Source organism: Kockovaella imperatae (genome assembly GCF_002102565.1).
Source record: "Kockovaella imperatae strain NRRL Y-17943 chromosome Unknown BD324scaffold_15, whole genome shotgun sequence".
In the NCBI taxonomy this organism is placed as follows: domain Eukaryota; kingdom Fungi; phylum Basidiomycota; class Tremellomycetes; order Tremellales; family Cuniculitremaceae; genus Kockovaella; species Kockovaella imperatae.
In genome coordinates, this window is record NW_019028955.1 from 96,558 (window position 1) to 113,165 (window position 16,608).

At 51.8% G+C, this 16,608-nt stretch overlaps 6 protein-coding genes across 6 annotated transcripts; 3 read left to right on the forward strand and 3 right to left on the reverse strand.

Moving 5' to 3' along the window:
- Nucleotides 1-4,729, reverse strand: BD324DRAFT_636765 (hypothetical protein). Its single transcript, XM_022016933.1, has 8 exons — nucleotides 3,495-4,729; nucleotides 3,399-3,456; nucleotides 3,269-3,350; nucleotides 1,890-3,222; nucleotides 1,137-1,852; nucleotides 882-1,084; nucleotides 480-835; nucleotides 1-420 (listed from the first exon to the last, which is right to left on the reverse strand). Exons 1-8 carry the CDS (start codon nucleotides 4,551-4,553, stop codon nucleotides 142-144), a joined length of 4,086 nt encoding a protein of 1,361 aa, XP_021868412.1. The 5' UTR covers nucleotides 4,554-4,729; the 3' UTR covers nucleotides 1-141.
- A 75-nt stretch (nucleotides 4,730-4,804) lies between these two features.
- BD324DRAFT_166376 (putative bud site selection-related protein) lies at nucleotides 4,805-6,114 on the forward strand. The gene is made up of 5 exons (XM_022012068.1): nucleotides 4,805-4,963; nucleotides 5,072-5,225; nucleotides 5,320-5,339; nucleotides 5,386-5,439; nucleotides 5,607-6,114. Exons 1-5 carry the CDS (start codon nucleotides 4,941-4,943, stop codon nucleotides 5,758-5,760), a joined length of 405 nt encoding a protein of 134 aa, XP_021868413.1. The 5' UTR covers nucleotides 4,805-4,940; the 3' UTR covers nucleotides 5,761-6,114.
- A 1,211-nt stretch (nucleotides 6,115-7,325) lies between these two features.
- Nucleotides 7,326-9,141, reverse strand: BD324DRAFT_583889 (major facilitator superfamily domain-containing protein; the record flags this gene model as incomplete). Its single annotated transcript, XM_022013644.1, has 3 exons — nucleotides 7,326-8,226; nucleotides 8,265-8,426; nucleotides 8,483-9,141. 3 exons carry the CDS (start codon nucleotides 9,139-9,141, stop codon nucleotides 7,326-7,328), a joined length of 1,722 nt encoding a protein of 573 aa, XP_021868414.1.
- A 1,847-nt stretch (nucleotides 9,142-10,988) lies between these two features.
- Nucleotides 10,989-12,284, forward strand: BD324DRAFT_166569 (hypothetical protein). Its single transcript, XM_022012069.1, has 3 exons — nucleotides 10,989-10,995; nucleotides 11,099-11,430; nucleotides 11,636-12,284. The coding sequence occupies exons 2-3, from the start codon at nucleotides 11,295-11,297 to the stop codon at nucleotides 12,169-12,171; spliced, it is 672 nt and encodes a 223-aa protein (XP_021868415.1). The 5' UTR covers nucleotides 10,989-10,995; nucleotides 11,099-11,294; the 3' UTR covers nucleotides 12,172-12,284.
- A 112-nt stretch (nucleotides 12,285-12,396) lies between these two features.
- Nucleotides 12,397-13,815, reverse strand: BD324DRAFT_583839 (GPI mannosyltransferase 2; the record flags this gene model as incomplete). The annotated part of the gene is made up of 4 exons (XM_022013639.1): nucleotides 12,397-12,835; nucleotides 12,883-13,052; nucleotides 13,099-13,384; nucleotides 13,436-13,815. The coding sequence occupies 4 exons, from the start codon at nucleotides 13,813-13,815 to the stop codon at nucleotides 12,397-12,399; spliced, it is 1,275 nt and encodes a 424-aa protein (XP_021868416.1).
- Nucleotides 13,816-13,968: 153 nt separating this feature from the next.
- Nucleotides 13,969-16,454, forward strand: BD324DRAFT_636829 (hypothetical protein). Its single transcript, XM_022016934.1, has 3 exons — nucleotides 13,969-14,391; nucleotides 14,457-14,901; nucleotides 14,956-16,454. Exons 1-3 carry the CDS (start codon nucleotides 14,317-14,319, stop codon nucleotides 16,272-16,274), a joined length of 1,839 nt encoding a protein of 612 aa, XP_021868417.1. The 5' UTR covers nucleotides 13,969-14,316; the 3' UTR covers nucleotides 16,275-16,454.
- Nucleotides 16,455-16,608: the final 154 nt, after the last annotated feature.

Consider the following 16,608-nt stretch of genomic DNA (forward strand, 5'->3'; position numbering starts at 1 on the left):
ATGGATAATGTATGCATATACAAGCAGTGTAGGGGTTTCAACAAGACACAATTGTCGGGAGATGATACACATGGCAGGCACAATGAGGTGATGGAGTCGCGGCTCGCCTCACTACTTGTCCTCCGCCAGCTAGACTGCCGCCTAGTTGAATTTGTTGCTCCTAGACGCCAAGATACTACCTCCGGATGAAGTAGAATCAGCTCTGGAAGGCGGACGAAGTTTGTCTGCCATTTGGGACGAAGATCGAGATAAGAGTGAAGGAGCACGAGATGAACCCCTAGCACCACCGGTAACCCCGTGATTTCTCTGAACAACTGAAGCGCCGGCCGTTCCATTCGCTCGTCGGGTTGTCTGCGATTCCTCTTGGACGTATCGCGCGTACGTATCTGCCGATCGGAATGCTGCGAAACTTTGGCCAGACTAAGTAGACGGGATGAGCATGGTGATCATAGTATTGTCTGCTGGCGAAGAGATCTCACCTCAGTATCGACGAAGGAAGTGACGGTCCTCGTTCCTCGAGCAATGGAAAATTGAGTTTCACCTTCATCTTCGACATCTGTGGGCATTTCCTCGTCCAACATGGCGGGTTGAAACCCAGCGCCATCGAATCCTATCGCTTGATCCAGCATGTCATCTTCCACTTGACCCTCTCTCTCCTTGTTGATCCTTGCTCGTTGCCTCAACATCGCCCAGGTGTCTTTTCCGGTACGACGTTGAGATTCAGGCGTCGGTGATCGATCTCGCTTATCGAGTGGGACTTCATCCTCCACCGTAGAGTCTTCATCACTCTCCAAATCCTCTTCGTAAATTTGTCGGAAGGCATTCTCTTCGCCATCTGGTAGGTAGTACGTTAGTATACGACTCCACTCGGCGTTGCTCACTGAGCTTCTCCAATCCATCTTCCCTCTCCAGACGTCGCTTACGCCTTTCCTTCTTCGTCCACTTGCGCCGCTTGCCTCGGTGCTCATCATCGTCCTCGTCATCGGAATAGAAATCCTGTCCGCGTCGCTTGGTACGATAATGACCCTCAGTGATCTTCTTGGCTTCCGCTTCGCGTTTGGCATCATCTGCTTCGGCAATTTCCCTGTAGTCATGAATCAGTACGAAGCCCCGTTCAATCTCAGATGGGAACTCACCTGGCCTTTGCCGCAGCGAGTTCGTCCTGCTTCTTGCGTTCATCCTCGTCCACGGCTTCATCATCCACCAGATCAGGCACATAGCCCTCATCAGCACCATCCTCCTCATCCTCTTCTCCTCCCAATGCAGCCCAACCAGTATCCTCATCACTCTCCTCAGCCTGCTCATCGATGAGATTGTGGTTTACAGCTCGTGCTTTCTCCTCCCTTCGCAAAGACGCCTTCATCATTTGATCAAAGGCGTTCGTGCCCCGCCCAAGAGTAGACGGTCCACCAAATGTCGCCTGAGGCATGATGACGGGAGATGAGACCCTCCGTCTGAGTCGGACAAGTGAATGAGCATCTTGTGTAGGGCTGTCCTGACTCTGTAGAAGTATACTGCTGCCCTTCTCGGTGGTCGACGGCGTCCTTTCGGGTTCCTCGTCATCTTCGTCCCTACTGATGTCGATCTCGCTCAACGACGTTGAAGTCCGACGCAAGAGATTCATCGGTTGACTTGGTGCAATCGGTTTCGTCTGAGTGAAGAAGCCCTGCTCGTTCAGGTATCGAGGTCTAGCAGCGGAAAGAGTCGGCTGTATCTCAGCAGCTTCCAGTTCGGCAGCGATAAGCGCATTGTCACGCTGGATTTGAGTTTCAGTGATATCGACACCTGGCAAGAGAGCGTTGACAGCCAAATATCCAGGAGCGTCCGCTCCACGAAGCTCAGCGAGACCGTCCTGCATTGTAAGCCTTACGCGGGATGGTGAGACTCACATTCGCAGTCGCAGTGCCCAACTGGGTAGGTTCGAAGAGCTGGGAGAAACCAGGTGATCCTTGATCGAAACCAGCCAAATCGAGGGAAGTCTCATGGTGGGCTTGGGGAACCGGGAGCTCTTCTAAAGGCAAGCGAGTTGGATGTTGCTCTTCATCGTCAGAGTCCAGAGCGACTCTTATCCGAGGCTTTCTCTTCATGATCGGAGTATCCTCTTCCTCGTCCTCATCCACCAGCTGGAGTACGATAGGGTTCGGTCGATTCTCCTTATCCGTACCGTGCGATGATTGTCCCGATTCAGAGCCAAAACCTTCCTCCTCTCCAAATTCCGTTTCGTCCAGCGCAGATCCTGCACCTTCGACGTCTTTCACCTCGTCCTCTGACTCCCCATCGTTCTCTTCTTCCTCGTCAGGCACAAAGTCTTCATCATCACTCTCATCCCCTTCCCTGTCGTCTTCGATCTGGCGGGATACAGCTGCACTCGCCTCAATCAAAGCTTGTATGTCTGGCACTTTCTTTTCCGGTAATTGCCTCACTCGACCCCATTCGCTCTCCTTCTGTGATCGATAACCAGCGACCTGAGCCAAGTGGCCGGCTTGAATTCTCGCATTCATCTGCTCAGTCGTGATTATGGCATCGCGTCCAGATTTTTGTCCAGCAGGTCGAGATCCACCGTTAGCTCGTCTGAGTCCAGCATGATCCCAGGTTTTGCCGGCAAAATCCATGTATGTCTCGGTGACATTGGAAGGTTTCGTTCGGGTAGATTTGCCTGCTCGACGGAGCAGGTCTTGCCGCTGTTTGGTGATGGCGGGTGATTTCGTTGACTTCTGCAAAACGGCTTTAGCGGCAGGACTTTTGGTGGAGGCGAATCGAGCTCGGGGTCGGGGGGTCTGCATGTCAGGTAGGATCGTAAAGTCGTCATCGTCGTCTGGTGTCGCGGCCGCTCTTTCCGCCTTTGCCTTCAGAGCAGCAGCTTTGGCACGATTCAGACGTTCTGCTTGGGCTTTGAGTCTCGCTTCCTTCTCCCGCTTCGCATCTTCCAGTGCTAAGACGTTCGCGAGATCGGGGATGCGCTCGTCTTCGTGCTCGTCCGCTCCGTCAGAGGTCGCAGGAATGACAGTTGAGTCGGCCCTGTCCAGCACTTGTCGGATTCTCGGCGTTGGGGACGATGACACTGCATGATCGACCGAATGATCGTTGACGATTGAACTTTTTCCTCGGATGCGATTATGATCGTTGGAACTCGGTGTGAAGCTGGCAATCTCATCGGGCGGTGTCGTCTGCGAGGGACTAGTTGGAGGGGACTGCTCGTGTGTCAAGCCGGGGACATCCCGTCTAAAAGTTTGTGAGCTAGACTCTTGTACGGAGCTTCAGAACTCGCCTGAGCACTTTTGAAGCGCTAAGTAAGAAGGAAGAGATGGGAAGGCGATTGACTTCAGGTCGAGATGGGACGAAATCCCTCTCTGAGCAATGATCAGCGAGATCTTTTGCAAGAAAGGGGATCCGCTTACCTCGCTGAGCTCGCGCCATGTCCTGCTTCATCAATAGCATATCTTTGCGGTTCAGTGGCTGTACTGTCAGCTCAGTATCTCGCATCGTCAGCTCACCTTAATATTTGTCTTGCCTGTCTTTATCTGCAGCTCCTCGTCATCAAACAGGCCTACCAGATCGGCACTCTGGCTTTGATCCTGCATGACCTCTGAATCGTCCCTATCTTCATCTTGCAGGGAGTCAAAGAACTGGTGGAAGAGAGACGGAGCAGGGGCTCTTTCAGCATCCGGAGCATTTGCAGGATCTAGCGCTTCCGCCAGCGGCGCAATGTGATCATCTTCGTTTTCCTCGCTCTCCGCAGACGCGGATGCTAAACGTCTCTGCGGTCTCGTCTTGGTTCCCATGTCGGTATCACTGTCCTCCTCATCATCAGATACCACTACGCGACCCACTCGTCCGCTTGGGCCAGCAGTACCCGGTCTTCGCACCGGCATTGTTTCTTCATCCACTGCATTGAGTCTCAGTACGCCAGGTTGTCTTGATGGTGGTGATGACGGAGGCGCCGAAGACAGACTTGATGACCTAGTAGTGGGTGCAAGAGGCAAGGGGACGCGAAGTGTCTTTGTCGATGTGGAGTCGGTGATGGCATTGGCATTGGCTGTGACTGGATGTGAGGGTATTTGTGAACTGACGACGGCTTCGCCCCTTGCTTCCCTTCTCATTCTTTCCATCGCAGCTTTGACAGCTTCGGCATCGTCGTCGTCGTCCTCCTCCTCATCTTCGTCCCTGTCAGCTCGTCGTTCCACTGACGTTTCTTGACGTTCGGTGGTTCGTGAAAAGTCAAACATGCCTCCGCGTTTGTATGTATCGCGTACAGGAGATACAGTAGGCTCCTCTTCAGCGTCCAAAAGAGCCAGAGAATCTCTCCATGAAGAACTCGCCGCTGAAAATCGATTCAACAGACCTTTGGCGGGCGAAGTATATTCATCTCCTGCGATCGAGCTTGAGGCGAGGGGTCTCGTAGATGTAGAGACGTCATTCGGGACGAAGAGCGATATGCTTGGTCCATCTACAGGAGGAGGAGTCACTGGTCTCTTTCGTCCGTATGTCTTTCTAGGCGGTGGAACGATAATGTCTTGACTGGACATGGAGTGGTGGGATAAGGTGGAAGTCATATTCGATGAGTCCGGGATATTTTACTTCACGGTCTCAGTTGCGAGAGGCTTCGATGACAGAACCTGCTTGTAGCAGAACCTGTCACCCTTGATACGCGGTCGATGCCAATAAGCCCTTCTCGCTCGACAACTGCACGATAGATTAGTAATGGTTAAGTAATATTGAACGATGCTCGACGCGTCGGTGCCAAAATGGCCCCAAAAAAGTCAAAGTCACACACCCTTGATGAGAGCTATTTGATCCCGTGTCACGTGACCATTGTTCCCACGTTTTTCCGGATCCGAGAAGATCTCTTGGGTGTTGGAGAATTTTGAACGGGGCGAGCGTCCATCTCTTGATCACTCTTCTTGCAGACTCACTTGAGCAAACACAAGCCGCTTTCGATCATGGGCAGACTGCGTAGATCAAGGTGAGTAATGAATGGGCCAGCATCAATCAGTTCTGCCTCTTCTCTACCGCGCTGGCCAAGGATCTCTGCCTCTCGGACTCCTTGGCTCATCACTTCCATCTACAACAGGACCCACCGAGCCCAGCGTGACGTGCACCGCGCTGCGAGAACTCGAGCCAGAGTCAAGGATCTGGATCAGATCCAAGATGATCTCAAACCTCAGAACCGGCGGAAATTGGAGGTTCAACCGATAGATGAGACGAAACCGGGATTGGGACAACATGTGAGTGGAAGTTGGGGTCCTCAGATCTAGCTAGTGTCAAGTCAAGCTGTGTGCCTGGATGGATGAATTGAACGAGCGCTGATCATGGCTTTAGTACTGTGTAGAGTGTGCAAAGTGAGCTGCAACCAAGCGGAATCGGCCGGCTAGCTGACAAAAGCAGGTACTGCGAGACTGAGATCGCTCTGAAGGCTCACTTGAAGAGCAAAGTTCACAAGTGAGTCGCTTGAGAGTTCATGCCTCTTGGCCAAAACATGGCACTCGCCCGTCGACCGGGGTCCGGTCATATCTGTCCTCTTCAAATGATTTCCCACTTCTGCCCTCCCGTTTCCCTTTATCCGTGACCTCTTGAGCGAGAGCACTGATCACTTTCCTTCCCTCTAGACGTCGCTTAAAGGACCTCAAAGATCCAGCCTACACACTCCGAGAAGCCGAGCAGTCGGCTGGTCTCGGCGTAGATAACAGACAACGAGGTGTCGAAGAGGTTGTCAAGAGGATGGAGGGCATGTCTGGTGTGGAAGAGACCAAGTCAAGTTGACAGAGAGAATGGGTTAAGGGGAGGACGGTCATTTCGGTTGTATAGTATTCCTGGTGAGCTCTAGCCAAATGAACGCCGCTTTCGACATCGTCTGGCTGACCACGACATCGTCCCTATTCAGTCATCTCCTGTATGAATTATTCGACATCAATTTACGCTCGGTCGGACCTTGGCATACCCTGTGACAGCGGTCAGACCGCATTGCACCGCGCAAGGCACGGGATGCAGCACATCCACACACACAAGATACACACATTGGTCCCATGTCACTTGCTGATCCATCCGAACCCGCTCGTTCTCGCTGACATAATCAAATATTATACATACGGCGAGAAAAACATGAGACAATGCTCCCTTCCCTCAGCTCGATCATCACCCTCACCTTTGACGTGATCACCAGCCTCGAGGCAAACATGAAAACGGAAAATACAACCTCGCTTGATTTTCCGAATATACACTGATCAACATCCGATTCAGCCCCTAATGTTCGCTCGTCAGACTCCGTTCACGGGGTCCGCGCTCTTGGCTCCGGCGAGACGGTTTACGATGCATCCCACAACTTGAAACGAACAAGAGGAATAACAAAGACATATTGATATTAGCTCTGCTTCTTCTCTCAATAGGTATATGCTCTTCTAACCAATGGTCGACGGCTCATTGGTCTGCTCGGCTCAACTCCACATCGTACCTGCACCTCCTTCTTCGATATGCCAGGCTCGTTTGACGACTCGACCTTGAGTGGATTCGCTATCAAGGCTTATCAGTATTTGTATCGACAAACGCAGAGGGTGAGTGCTCGAGGTTTATGGGGAGGACTGCTGTAAGGTCAGCCCTTCTGTGATAGCTGACCTGTCGGTAACCGACCTTTGCGCGTTCTCAACATTTTCCTTGTCCCTTAAACGACCCTTCTTCACATCTTCAATCCATTGTCGCTTCCCTCCTGATGGATCCGTTTGAAATACTATATGCGATCAATCAGACCATGACCTATGCCGACTTTACCGAGGATATCCGATCATTTATTCCTGAACCTCTGCTCGACAACGTGGTGGCATACATGACACGAGAGGATTGGGTCAACATTTGGCAAGACATAAATGATATATACTGGATCAGTATCAACATTGAGAAAGTGGATCAACTCGTTGACGGATATCATCATCTTCTCGAGGACGACGGAGGGGAGGGGAGAGGAGCTGTGAAAGCTATGTCTAACAGCTCGTCATCGGGGTCGTCAACGGATGATGAGGACGATGAAGGGGATGATCAGGCAGTGAGCTCGGATGAAGGTTGACGAGCGAAGGATACGGTGGGAAGAGTTGGCGAAAGGAGGGGAAAGGCGGCTGCGATCCGGGCGTGAAGACGTTTATAATGTGGATGAAGATGTGAGAGCTGAACTGTTCGTCGACAGGCGGGCATGGCAAGTCGATCATTTAGTGCTGTCCGAGAAAGACCCGCCGCTGCTCACAGGTACTTAATATAGACTCTACCAGCGCTTCACTGAGCGGCTGATTTACACAGCTGACGTCGATCATACGATGCAAGTTTCCCACACTTCAAGCCCATCAACACAATTCTAGAAACAAGACATCCTGGTCCCTGATGGAGCCTTCTTCGCCACGGTCTGCATGCTGATTTCCGCTTATGATTCGGGAATACTGAAATACCGCTATCGTGGCATGGAATACACGATGTAGACCTGGAAGAATGTCAGAGGCGTGCCGAACTGACTCGTGATTGGGACTTACCACCCAAGCTGCAACAATAGCGACGGAAAGCTCTGCAATGACGATAGTAAAAGCTGTTCGATCGGACCGCCATCCAATCAAGGGATCTCCCTGAGCCTTGATGTCCGTTCTGAATCGGATTCTCTTCTTTTCCGGCATTCTCAACGAATGACCTAGCCACCTACCATCCAACACATCGTACACTGGCCCAAGGATCACCTCGAGACACTTGATAGCGACGATCAAGTAGATGACATTGTTGTACGAGTTATCCTGGGAACGGTCCTGGATAGCACCTGCAGCGACTTCGAGAAGGACCGAGTTTGTATTTTGGAAAGCTTTCCATACTCCGAATGCTGTCCCAAGGAGGGCATCATCACCGACCAGAATGGGTATCGAAGCGAGGAATGGAAGAGCACCGCTACTGAGTGCGAATGAGGAGATTAGAATGGGGCAGAGTGGATGGACTTTTGTCAAGCCAATCAAGATGAAGACCGTGATGTACAGGATGGCTGTCCAGGAGACGATGATCATCCGCCATCCCCAACGATCGAAGAATGCTCCAACAAGGGGCGTCAAGACGATTGGGATGATTCCGGAGAGAGACGAGTTGTAACCCGCTGCAAGTTTGGAGGTACCTCGAGTCCGGGTCTGGATATCGGCGAGATTGGATGTATACACGTTTACGGCACCGTTCTGAAGGACTTGAGAACCGCAAAAGACCCAGAAGAACATGGGTCTGGCTGTCAATCACTGGACGACAGGTGTGTGACTCACAATCGGTAGAGCGTCTTTAAACCGAATCTCCTCTGACGCCAGTTCTCAGACTTGCTCGCGTCCCTGCCAAGAGGTGGTCGATACTGGACAGGAATGGACCGCTCGAACCACCAGTAAAGCATGACCCAGCCGAGATTGGAGGCACACAGTATGGCTGGGATCCTTGGAAAGTCTCTTTCAGCTTTGAGCTTACACGCTCTACCACCACCTCTGCTCACCACAAGGACCACCCCCACCATCCGTTGATATTGCTCATCGGGACTGCCGTAACTTTAGCGATGATCCCCGTGATCCTATTCCAAGCGATATCGACTCCAAATACACAAGCCAGCCAAGAACCCTGAAACCAATGTGCGTACAACTTATTCTGAGTCGATTCAATCACCGTCGAGCCTAGACCCATGATAACTCTGCCAGCTATCAATAGTTCATAATTGCCCGTATTGGCGGCAGGTGCAGATATCACAGCGCCAAGTAAGACGAACACGCTTGAAAGAATAGCAGCATAGGTAGCACCCCAATGATCCATACCTATACCACCGATGATAGGTAAGATGGAATTGACGAGGCTCGAGGCGGAGGAAATGGCTCCATACTGAGCGTTGTTGATCCCCAATTCTTCTATCATGGTAGCTTTGAGAGGTGACAAAGCGGCTTCTGCAAAGCTTGATCCAGTTGCGAAGAGAAGAATCATACTGACTGCCAGGAGACGGTACCGGAGTGGTATCTCCTGAGCCTGAGGTTGAAGCTGCTCGGTATCGAGGATGGATGGTTGAAGGTGAATCTCATTTCCGATGTCGGATTTGGATTCTTTGCTCTCATCAGCAGCGCCAGAGGACACCGTAGTCTCCAAGCTGCTTTTGACCGATATCAACATGGTGAGCTGGAGTGAATGTGAGCAGGGAGCCCATGCATCTCCTGTCCACGCCTTATACCAACGACGTCTTCATGCTCTTCGGCCGAGTGATTCGACCAAATTTCCTCTCGTGCTAGTTTGCCAAGACAAATTTCGACCGATTTTTTCAATTTTCTTTTTTTTTTATCAGATAACGGATTTGTAAGAGCTGTGTCGGATCCGAATAGGGACAGGCAGCCCATCGCATGGGTGGGAATGCTGTAGATCATGCTGTCTGAGGCAAGCTGTGGCAATGCAGGGGTCTCGTAAGTACCATCATATCGTTCAGCTGTGGGAATATGGCCTGCTTCATTCTTCTTCGTTATCATACCCCTCTTGCACGTGACCCTGGAGGAGCCGGCTGGACGACACCTAAGCTTTGTGGGCTTGCGAATGTTAGCCACGAGGAAGTTTAACTATGAAAGGCACGAGGACTGTTCATGAAGGTGAGTGCAATGAAAGGAAGCAGATACTTGATCCCTCCCACTTCCCAATTGACGAAAAGATCGAGCCTGTACCTCTATCTTCGATCGTCGATAAGTCGAGCATCGGATCATTCGACTTCATAGACCGACCCGTACATCGTATAGAGCATCTCCCATCTGGTTAAGTACGGTTGCATTGCCGCCCGATTGCTTGGGGCGCAGCATGGCCCTCGGTTGGCAGTGTCCGACTCCAGTCCCCCGGGCACCACCGTGATCCTGTGTGAAGGCTTTCAGATGCACCCTCATCTGCAGATTAAGATCGACGGGAGTCCATGAAAAGGTCATGCACGCTCTCAATTCAGTATGATCTGCTTCGTGTCGATTCAACACATGACTACCTCCGCTGCCATCTTCCTTGCGCCAAACCGATTCGTGGAGATTTGTTGGTATGGCGTGAAACTGCCTCACGCGTCTAGTTCTTCTCTTTTTCAAAAAAGTAATCCCGGTCTCACGGACTTGTTTCAGCTTCTTTAGCAGCGCAATGCAGGTTCGCTGCTGCGATCGCTGTCACTACACGGGAGAGGCTCAGAGACAATACATGCATGGTGTAGTGGCCAATACTGCCCTATAATCACTAGTACATGCTGAGAGCTACAGCTGCCAGCGAAGCATCTCCTTGACGACCACTTGGTGAGAATCTCCGAAAGCCTCTGTCCATTTGAAGGGGTGCCTAGCGCGAAGTCATGACAGCTTCTGCCAGTCAGACACTAGACCGTATCATCTCCCACCTCCTACCTTGATGTCCATCTGAGATGGTCATCGTCATCGAACTGTGGCAAAGGCCATCAATGACCCCGCTCCCTTGCGCTGAGCAGTTCCCCCATCATCTATGTACTACCATCAAGTCTCATACTGAAGCGAGGGAGGGGAGGGAGGGAGACAATGGAGAACAAAGGAGTATCAGTGACAAGGAGAAAGAACAAAGTAGTAGGAGAGCTGAGGCGGGCCCATTGTCGTCGCTCTAAAGGACACATGAAACGTTGTTCACGATGCAAAGGGCTAAGGCTGGGGTGTGTGTCTATACGTGTCATAAAACGAGATAATGTACATGTTTGTCAAGCCAGCCTCGCCACCGGTGCCTTTGACACCATATATATATATATAGCCTCTTTTCTCTCTCTATGTGTCATGTACCATTGACCACTCATCTTCATCATCAAAGCATTCCAGCTACAGTACCATAGCCTCCCAGAGTCAAAGCGCAACTCACAACACGATTCTCTCGTTCACAGACTCTCACACCTCAGTACATTGCATCGTATAAAGGTGACGAAACGAAGGGAGAGGGGCAAGTAGGTACATTGTCTCGATCGAGTCTCACCACTGAAGAACGGGCCTAGGGCGATCCAAGGTGAGCATACTCCACCTGACCTATCCCTCTCTCTTTCACTCACACACACTCTCTCTCTGTCTCTCTCTTTGTCTCAATGCCTTCCTAATCACATACCTCACAGTACTGGCTACCGAGAAGTCCTTCCAGCCCACGCGTCTGACTCAACGACCTACACACCACTTATCATCCCTTTGATACCTACCGTTGCACTGCACCCCACCAGCCTCTCCTCTCCCTGCTCTACGCCGTTGGGCCGTTCCAGCTGGACACTACCACCACTTCAAGTCCCCTGTCCTGTACACTCCAGCCTACGTACCATGTCCTCCGCTCTCACCTCTAGCCTTCACGTACCCAACTCATTTGCCCCATCGCACTGTGGACTAGAACTGTGTGAGGATCTCGCAAGCGAAGGATACGACAGTGAAGAGTATGATGAGATGGGTGAACTTTCAGGTGAGTGAAGGGCGAGTCTAGGGTGAGCAGGGAGCTGATCGTTTCGCGTCCGTACCATTCATCCATACTTCAACCTATGATACTACTGGACTCACCACCAACATCACGTTGTCAACGTTCTTTCCACCATCCTTCGTACCGTCATTTCGGTCACATTGCGCTTCCTTCACCACATCGATCCACCTCGTGGTCAACCCGCCCACAGATTCTCCATCTTCTCATCCATCCATCTCAAGACCCAGCACACCCCTTGACATTGCCATCCGATCCTCCTCCGCTCCGCGTCGCGTCAGAAGCCATACCCACTCTGCATCTCCACCCAATACCGATCACTTCACGCTCGCCGTCAAAGCCGAACGCATCCTAGGCTTGACGCCCGGTACACTCGCTCATGCCAAAGCGTGCCTCGAGAACGCACGAGACGAAGTCAAACGTACGTCACAGGAACAATCTCCTCCACCCATAGACTTCAACACGATGCACGCCTCTTTCTCCGATTCTGAGAGAGAAAAAGTCGAAAAGGGAGGCATGAGAGGAAAGTTTGACCGTGCAAAAAAGGCCATGTCGGTCGCTCTGCCAGCCAGGATGCCGTCGGTTGTGGTTGGAGCTGGTGGGAAGGAGGAAGAAGAGAGGCGTGAGAAAAGGCGAAGAGCGGTGGACGGGGTCATTTACTGGCAGAAAATGGTGGAAAAGCTGGAACAGGAACAGGCTGCAGCCAGGCAGACGGCCCGGAGGAGGTAGGGTACGAGCTTGAGAATTGTTTTCCGTGTACCAATAGAGCCGCATTTGTACATAATGACCCGGATGACCCCATACATAGCAGGTGTTGAAAGGAGTATGCGTCTTGTCGTCGACGTAGGTTCCAGAGATGGCGAAAACACAGCAGTTCGCATGCAGGTCTTGCGACCATTTGTGTGGCTTGGAGAGGTTCAGGCTTAGAATCTATTCAGACATTCCGTGTCTCCTTCAAGCAGGAGGAAGGTGTGCTGACCATAGGACGATGGACAACGATCCCCAGAGGACGACCCACCAGATCCAGAGTTTGCCAAAGCGCGTTAGCTTGCGGGAGTCTGCACTCTCATTCCAGTCGAAAGCCAGCGTCGCGATATTCCACCACACCACTGGATCGGTCACACATACGCGGAGGGTGATCTGGGTATGCGAGGCGAACGTGAGTAGAAGGGTGAGCAGGAGGTGTTGAACGTGAAGAGGGAAGAGTCGGGAGTCCATGATAACTTGTCCAGAGTCAGTGCGTGACACTGCAAAACCGCTCGAAGCTATGGCTTTGACCGAATGGTAGGAGAGGTATTTGTAGCTACCCCAGTATGATGGAATGAGGACCGGCAGTGCAATGATTAAATTAGGCAATTGTTGGAGGGTCCAGTAGTTCAGCCAGCCATTGTTCCTAATCGCGGTGTCAGCTGCAGCAAGAAGAGAAAGGGGATGATATACCAGTACTCTGCTTGCACGAAAGAATATGCCAGCGGTAATTTAGCAGAGCACCAGGGTCTGGTAGGTGAGGGCACGCAAAACGATCGGTATGCGTATACTTGAAAGGCGATAAATGGCGAAGCGACAATCAGACTGAGGATCACAGCGTAAAAGAGTCGATGAATGAGTCTCTGATCCATATCAGCGACTCGTCAGAGAAAGACTTAGCTAAATCACTTTGGGTCTCAAGTCCGCCCAGGTCGGTACCCCTCGTGGGGACATGAGCAGTGCACATGGGACGAGGGCACCGAAGATGCCTGTCGCTCTGATACTGGTAGCGGTGGCCAACGAAAGGGCTGACAAAAAGTTGCGACGCTTCAGGGCCAGGTCAACTCCGAGTAGTGTAAAGAGTGCGAAAGTCGGCTCAGTGTATGGAGATACGAGGACAGCAGGGGATGGAGGGAAAGAATAAAAGATACAAGTAATGATTGCGAATTCTTTCGAGGCGATGCGCATGGTCAAGCTGGGGTTCAATGAGCTCACTGTGAGTTTGGGAAAACATGGAAGGACTCACTTATAGAGTATTGTCGTTGATCCCATGCTCGCCAGCAAGTTGACAGCCATTCCTCCCCATACGACATCATTGATTCCGACGTTTCTACCCGCAAATCTCGCCACGATCTCGCCTGCACCTCTCATCAGACCCATATACCCCGGCATGAATGCCAGATGCTGCTCATAGTGATAACCCTCCAAGGCTATCCTCGTGTAGTGGATAGCGTCCCATCGTAGGGTTCCTGGCGCATCTGGATCCAAGAGAGAATGCGAAGCGTCGAATGGGTGGATGAATGTCGGTAGAACACTCAACAGACTGATGACGACTATTCGAATGAGGAACGATAGAACGAGGACATGTCTCAGTTCCAGCTTAATCGCCTTCACTGAGCTCCCCATTCTCTCATTAGAAGAAGATGTTCAAGAGGAAGCAGATAGATAATCCTAAACACCTCATGGACTGCTCAAGTGGAGGTTGCCACGTGACACATTTCTGCTTCCGTTCACTGCCTTGGCGACTCTCGGCCGTGTTTTTCGTGCTGGTCTCCATTCGTTTACAACTTGCTTGAGAGGCTTTTCTTTAATAAGTGGTGGTGGAGTCTCGACGGGATCCTAGTAGGCCACGACGGCTATTCAATCTGCTTCTGCAGACGTCGCTGCATCGTCTCGTGCCAAACGATCTGTGATCAGATCACTTGTCAATATTAGGAAATCGAAATATCGTGACAACGACAACAACAACAACAAACACCCAAAAATATATTAAAGACTTTTGGGTGGCCAAAATCATAGGAGTGACTCCGTCAGCTGTTCATTGATCATCTGACTCGTGGTCTTCTACCACGGCTCTGGACGATACAGCCCAATTGACTGCCGGCACGATCGAGCTCACGTGCGATCATGAGAAAAGATAAGCGGTATACGAGGGCAGAGTTGGAATCAGTCAGGAGGGCAGATTTACAATCGCTCTACAAGGTGAGTCTGAGAGATGTTGTCCCCTTGCATCGAGCTCGCTGACCTCATACGTCTAATCTTGTCAGACACACGGCCTCAAAGGTGCCAATAAGACTACAAATCTTCTCATTGATGACCTGTTGGAGCTATTCGACACGCCAGCATTCATCTCCAGGACTACATCGTCCACTGGTGGTACTTCTTCTTCTTCTTCAACAATCGCGTCGAAACCCTCTTCCTCGATCCCATCACGTCTCTCCAAACCCAGTGCAGCCACCAAAAACGCGTCTTCACCACGAAAACACGGGCATGGTCGACCTGCACCTTATCCTCGGAAACTCAACACTATCGAGACCCAGATCCCTCCTGGCAAGGCACCCATCAGAACACGAGATGCTAAACCGAGGCGGTCAGACAAATCTTCGGCCAAAGAAGTAGTCGACAATGCTCCTCCCGTGTTGACCCTTGAATCCCATCGAGACCAGCGGGCGGACACTGCTGAGATCCCGACCGAGGACGCGCCTATGATCGGTAAGCTGTCCATTTCCCTAGCTGAATTAGTCATATAAGCTGATGCCTCTTCAGCTGGTCCATCCAAATCCAAATCCCCTTCCCTTCCCCGGTCTCCACCATACGATATCGCAGCGACGCTTTCTTCGCTTCAGGATCGCCTGCATCGTTTGGAAATGCAAAACAACCACTTGATGCAATCGCTCGATGCCAAGGACAAAAAACTTCAAATCAATCTCACGGCTGCTGAGCAGCGGTGGGAAGCTCGTCTCGCCTCCGAACGTGCAGAGTGGGAGCAAAGGTTCATAAAGCTCGAGGAAACGCTGCATAATATCGCCGGACCTTCTTCAGCCAGACGAGTTGTTTCGTTCGCCGATCATCAACAACGCGATGGTGTACTGGGAAAACGTGGTTTAGAGGCATCGTCTTCGTCTTCAACAAAGCGATCGACAGCTGATTCCAAACGACCACGGATCGATCCGCATGGTGGACCCAACGGCTCAAGCGTCCACATCCCAACGTTTGAGAGTGCGCCCACCGCTGACTCACCCGGGCCTCATACACCGCCTCCTTCGCATCAAGGGATTCTACCTGACATGTCGAAAACGCCGATCGTGGGTCCAGAATACTTTGCCAACGGTCCGCACCCGGATTCCCGATTGGAAGACCTGCCGTATCCCATCTTTGCAACTACGCCGAGACCGTCCGAACCACAATCTCCCACGACCGACGCACCCCCTTCAGCATCTCGCCATCGAACAGCACTACCGTCTAAAGGCGTTCTCACTCCGGGACGCAGGCGTCCGACCGACGCTGCGCCCGTGTCGACATCGCGAGCTGTCTCTGACGCTCATAAGGAACTCTCGACGATCACCGAGGAGAGCACCGATGCGGTTAGACTCGGCAGAGTCCGCCAGTCATCTGGTACGCCTGGTCCGCTGCTCGGTCCTGTCCTTCGAGGTGAAGGTCTGCCGGGCTCACCACGCCAATTATCAGCTTCGCCTTCTATTCCCGGTGACAGAGAAGGCTTCAGCTATACTCCTTTCCCACCCGTTCCAAAAAGTTCGTCGCGCGGATCTCGCGTGGTCGAGTCGAAGCGTCCTACTACTCCTCCAAGACAGGTGATTCACTCCAAAGGAAACTCATCATCCCCCGCTCAAGATTACATGGAAGTCGCTCTTCAAACTAATGATCCAGCTCTCAAGGCTTCTCATATAGGTCCGGATATATCACCCTCAGCATACGCAACGCCTTCGCATCGGACCATGCTCGGTACAGAGACGTATAGGGACACGCGGTTCGGTGATGTTCCTGTAATGAGTTGGGGAACACCTTCTGTGGATTTGGGGACGGGCACCCCAAGGACAAGTTTGGGTCGATCGGCTGCGCCGTGAGACTGCGGCGCTCACGAGGTGGTGACAGGTTTCGTCTCGCTGAAAGCCTAGGAGCCAAGGAATGGAGTGACATGCTTGTTTATTGCTCAGAGCCATGCGCAGAGCCACTTTTGATACCTGTCCATGATCTTGTAGCACACACCTAGCCTGTTGATGATGAATTACACTCCTTTTCTTGCAAAAGACTACTTATAATTTTATCGGGTGAGACCAAACCAGCTGGCCTCCACTCTTCCCCGGGCACTTTTGAGTGGAGGAAATTTGGTCGAAAAGTGAGACTGGCACAATTGTCTGCCATTCATTATCCTCTAGCCTGTCCAGCACGACTGGGTTC

Bases quoted from the DNA above. Each gene is read 5' to 3' on its own strand.
- BD324DRAFT_636765 (XM_022016933.1), bottom strand. From the start codon at position 4,553: ATGACTTCCACCTTATCCCACCACTCCATGTCCAGTCAAGACATTATC. The intron at 3,457-3,494 runs GTGAGCTGACGA...CTGACAGTACAG, and splicing joins CAGGCAAGACAAATATTAAG to CCACTGAACCGCAAAGATAT. The intron at 1,853-1,889 runs GTGAGTCTCACC...CTTACAATGCAG, and splicing joins TGGGCACTGCGACTGCGAAT to GACGGTCTCGCTGAGCTTCG.
- BD324DRAFT_166376 (XM_022012068.1), top strand. From the start codon at position 4,941: ATGGGCAGACTGCGTAGATCAAG. The intron at 5,340-5,385 runs GTGAGCTGCAAC...TGACAAAAGCAG, and splicing joins TACTGTGTAGAGTGTGCAAA to GTACTGCGAGACTGAGATCG. The intron at 5,440-5,606 runs GTGAGTCGCTTG...CCTTCCCTCTAG, and splicing joins TTGAAGAGCAAAGTTCACAA to ACGTCGCTTAAAGGACCTCA.
- BD324DRAFT_166569 (XM_022012069.1), top strand. From the start codon at position 11,295: ATGTCCTCCGCTCTCACCTCTAGCCTTCACGTACCCAACTCATTTGCC. The intron at 11,431-11,635 runs GTGAGTGAAGGG...ACCCGCCCACAG, and splicing joins TGAGATGGGTGAACTTTCAG to ATTCTCCATCTTCTCATCCA.
- BD324DRAFT_636829 (XM_022016934.1), top strand. From the start codon at position 14,317: ATGAGAAAAGATAAGCGGTATACGAGGGCAGAGTTGGAATCAGTCAGG. The intron at 14,392-14,456 runs GTGAGTCTGAGA...TAATCTTGTCAG, and splicing joins ATTTACAATCGCTCTACAAG to ACACACGGCCTCAAAGGTGC. The intron at 14,902-14,955 runs GTAAGCTGTCCA...ATGCCTCTTCAG, and splicing joins CGAGGACGCGCCTATGATCG to CTGGTCCATCCAAATCCAAA.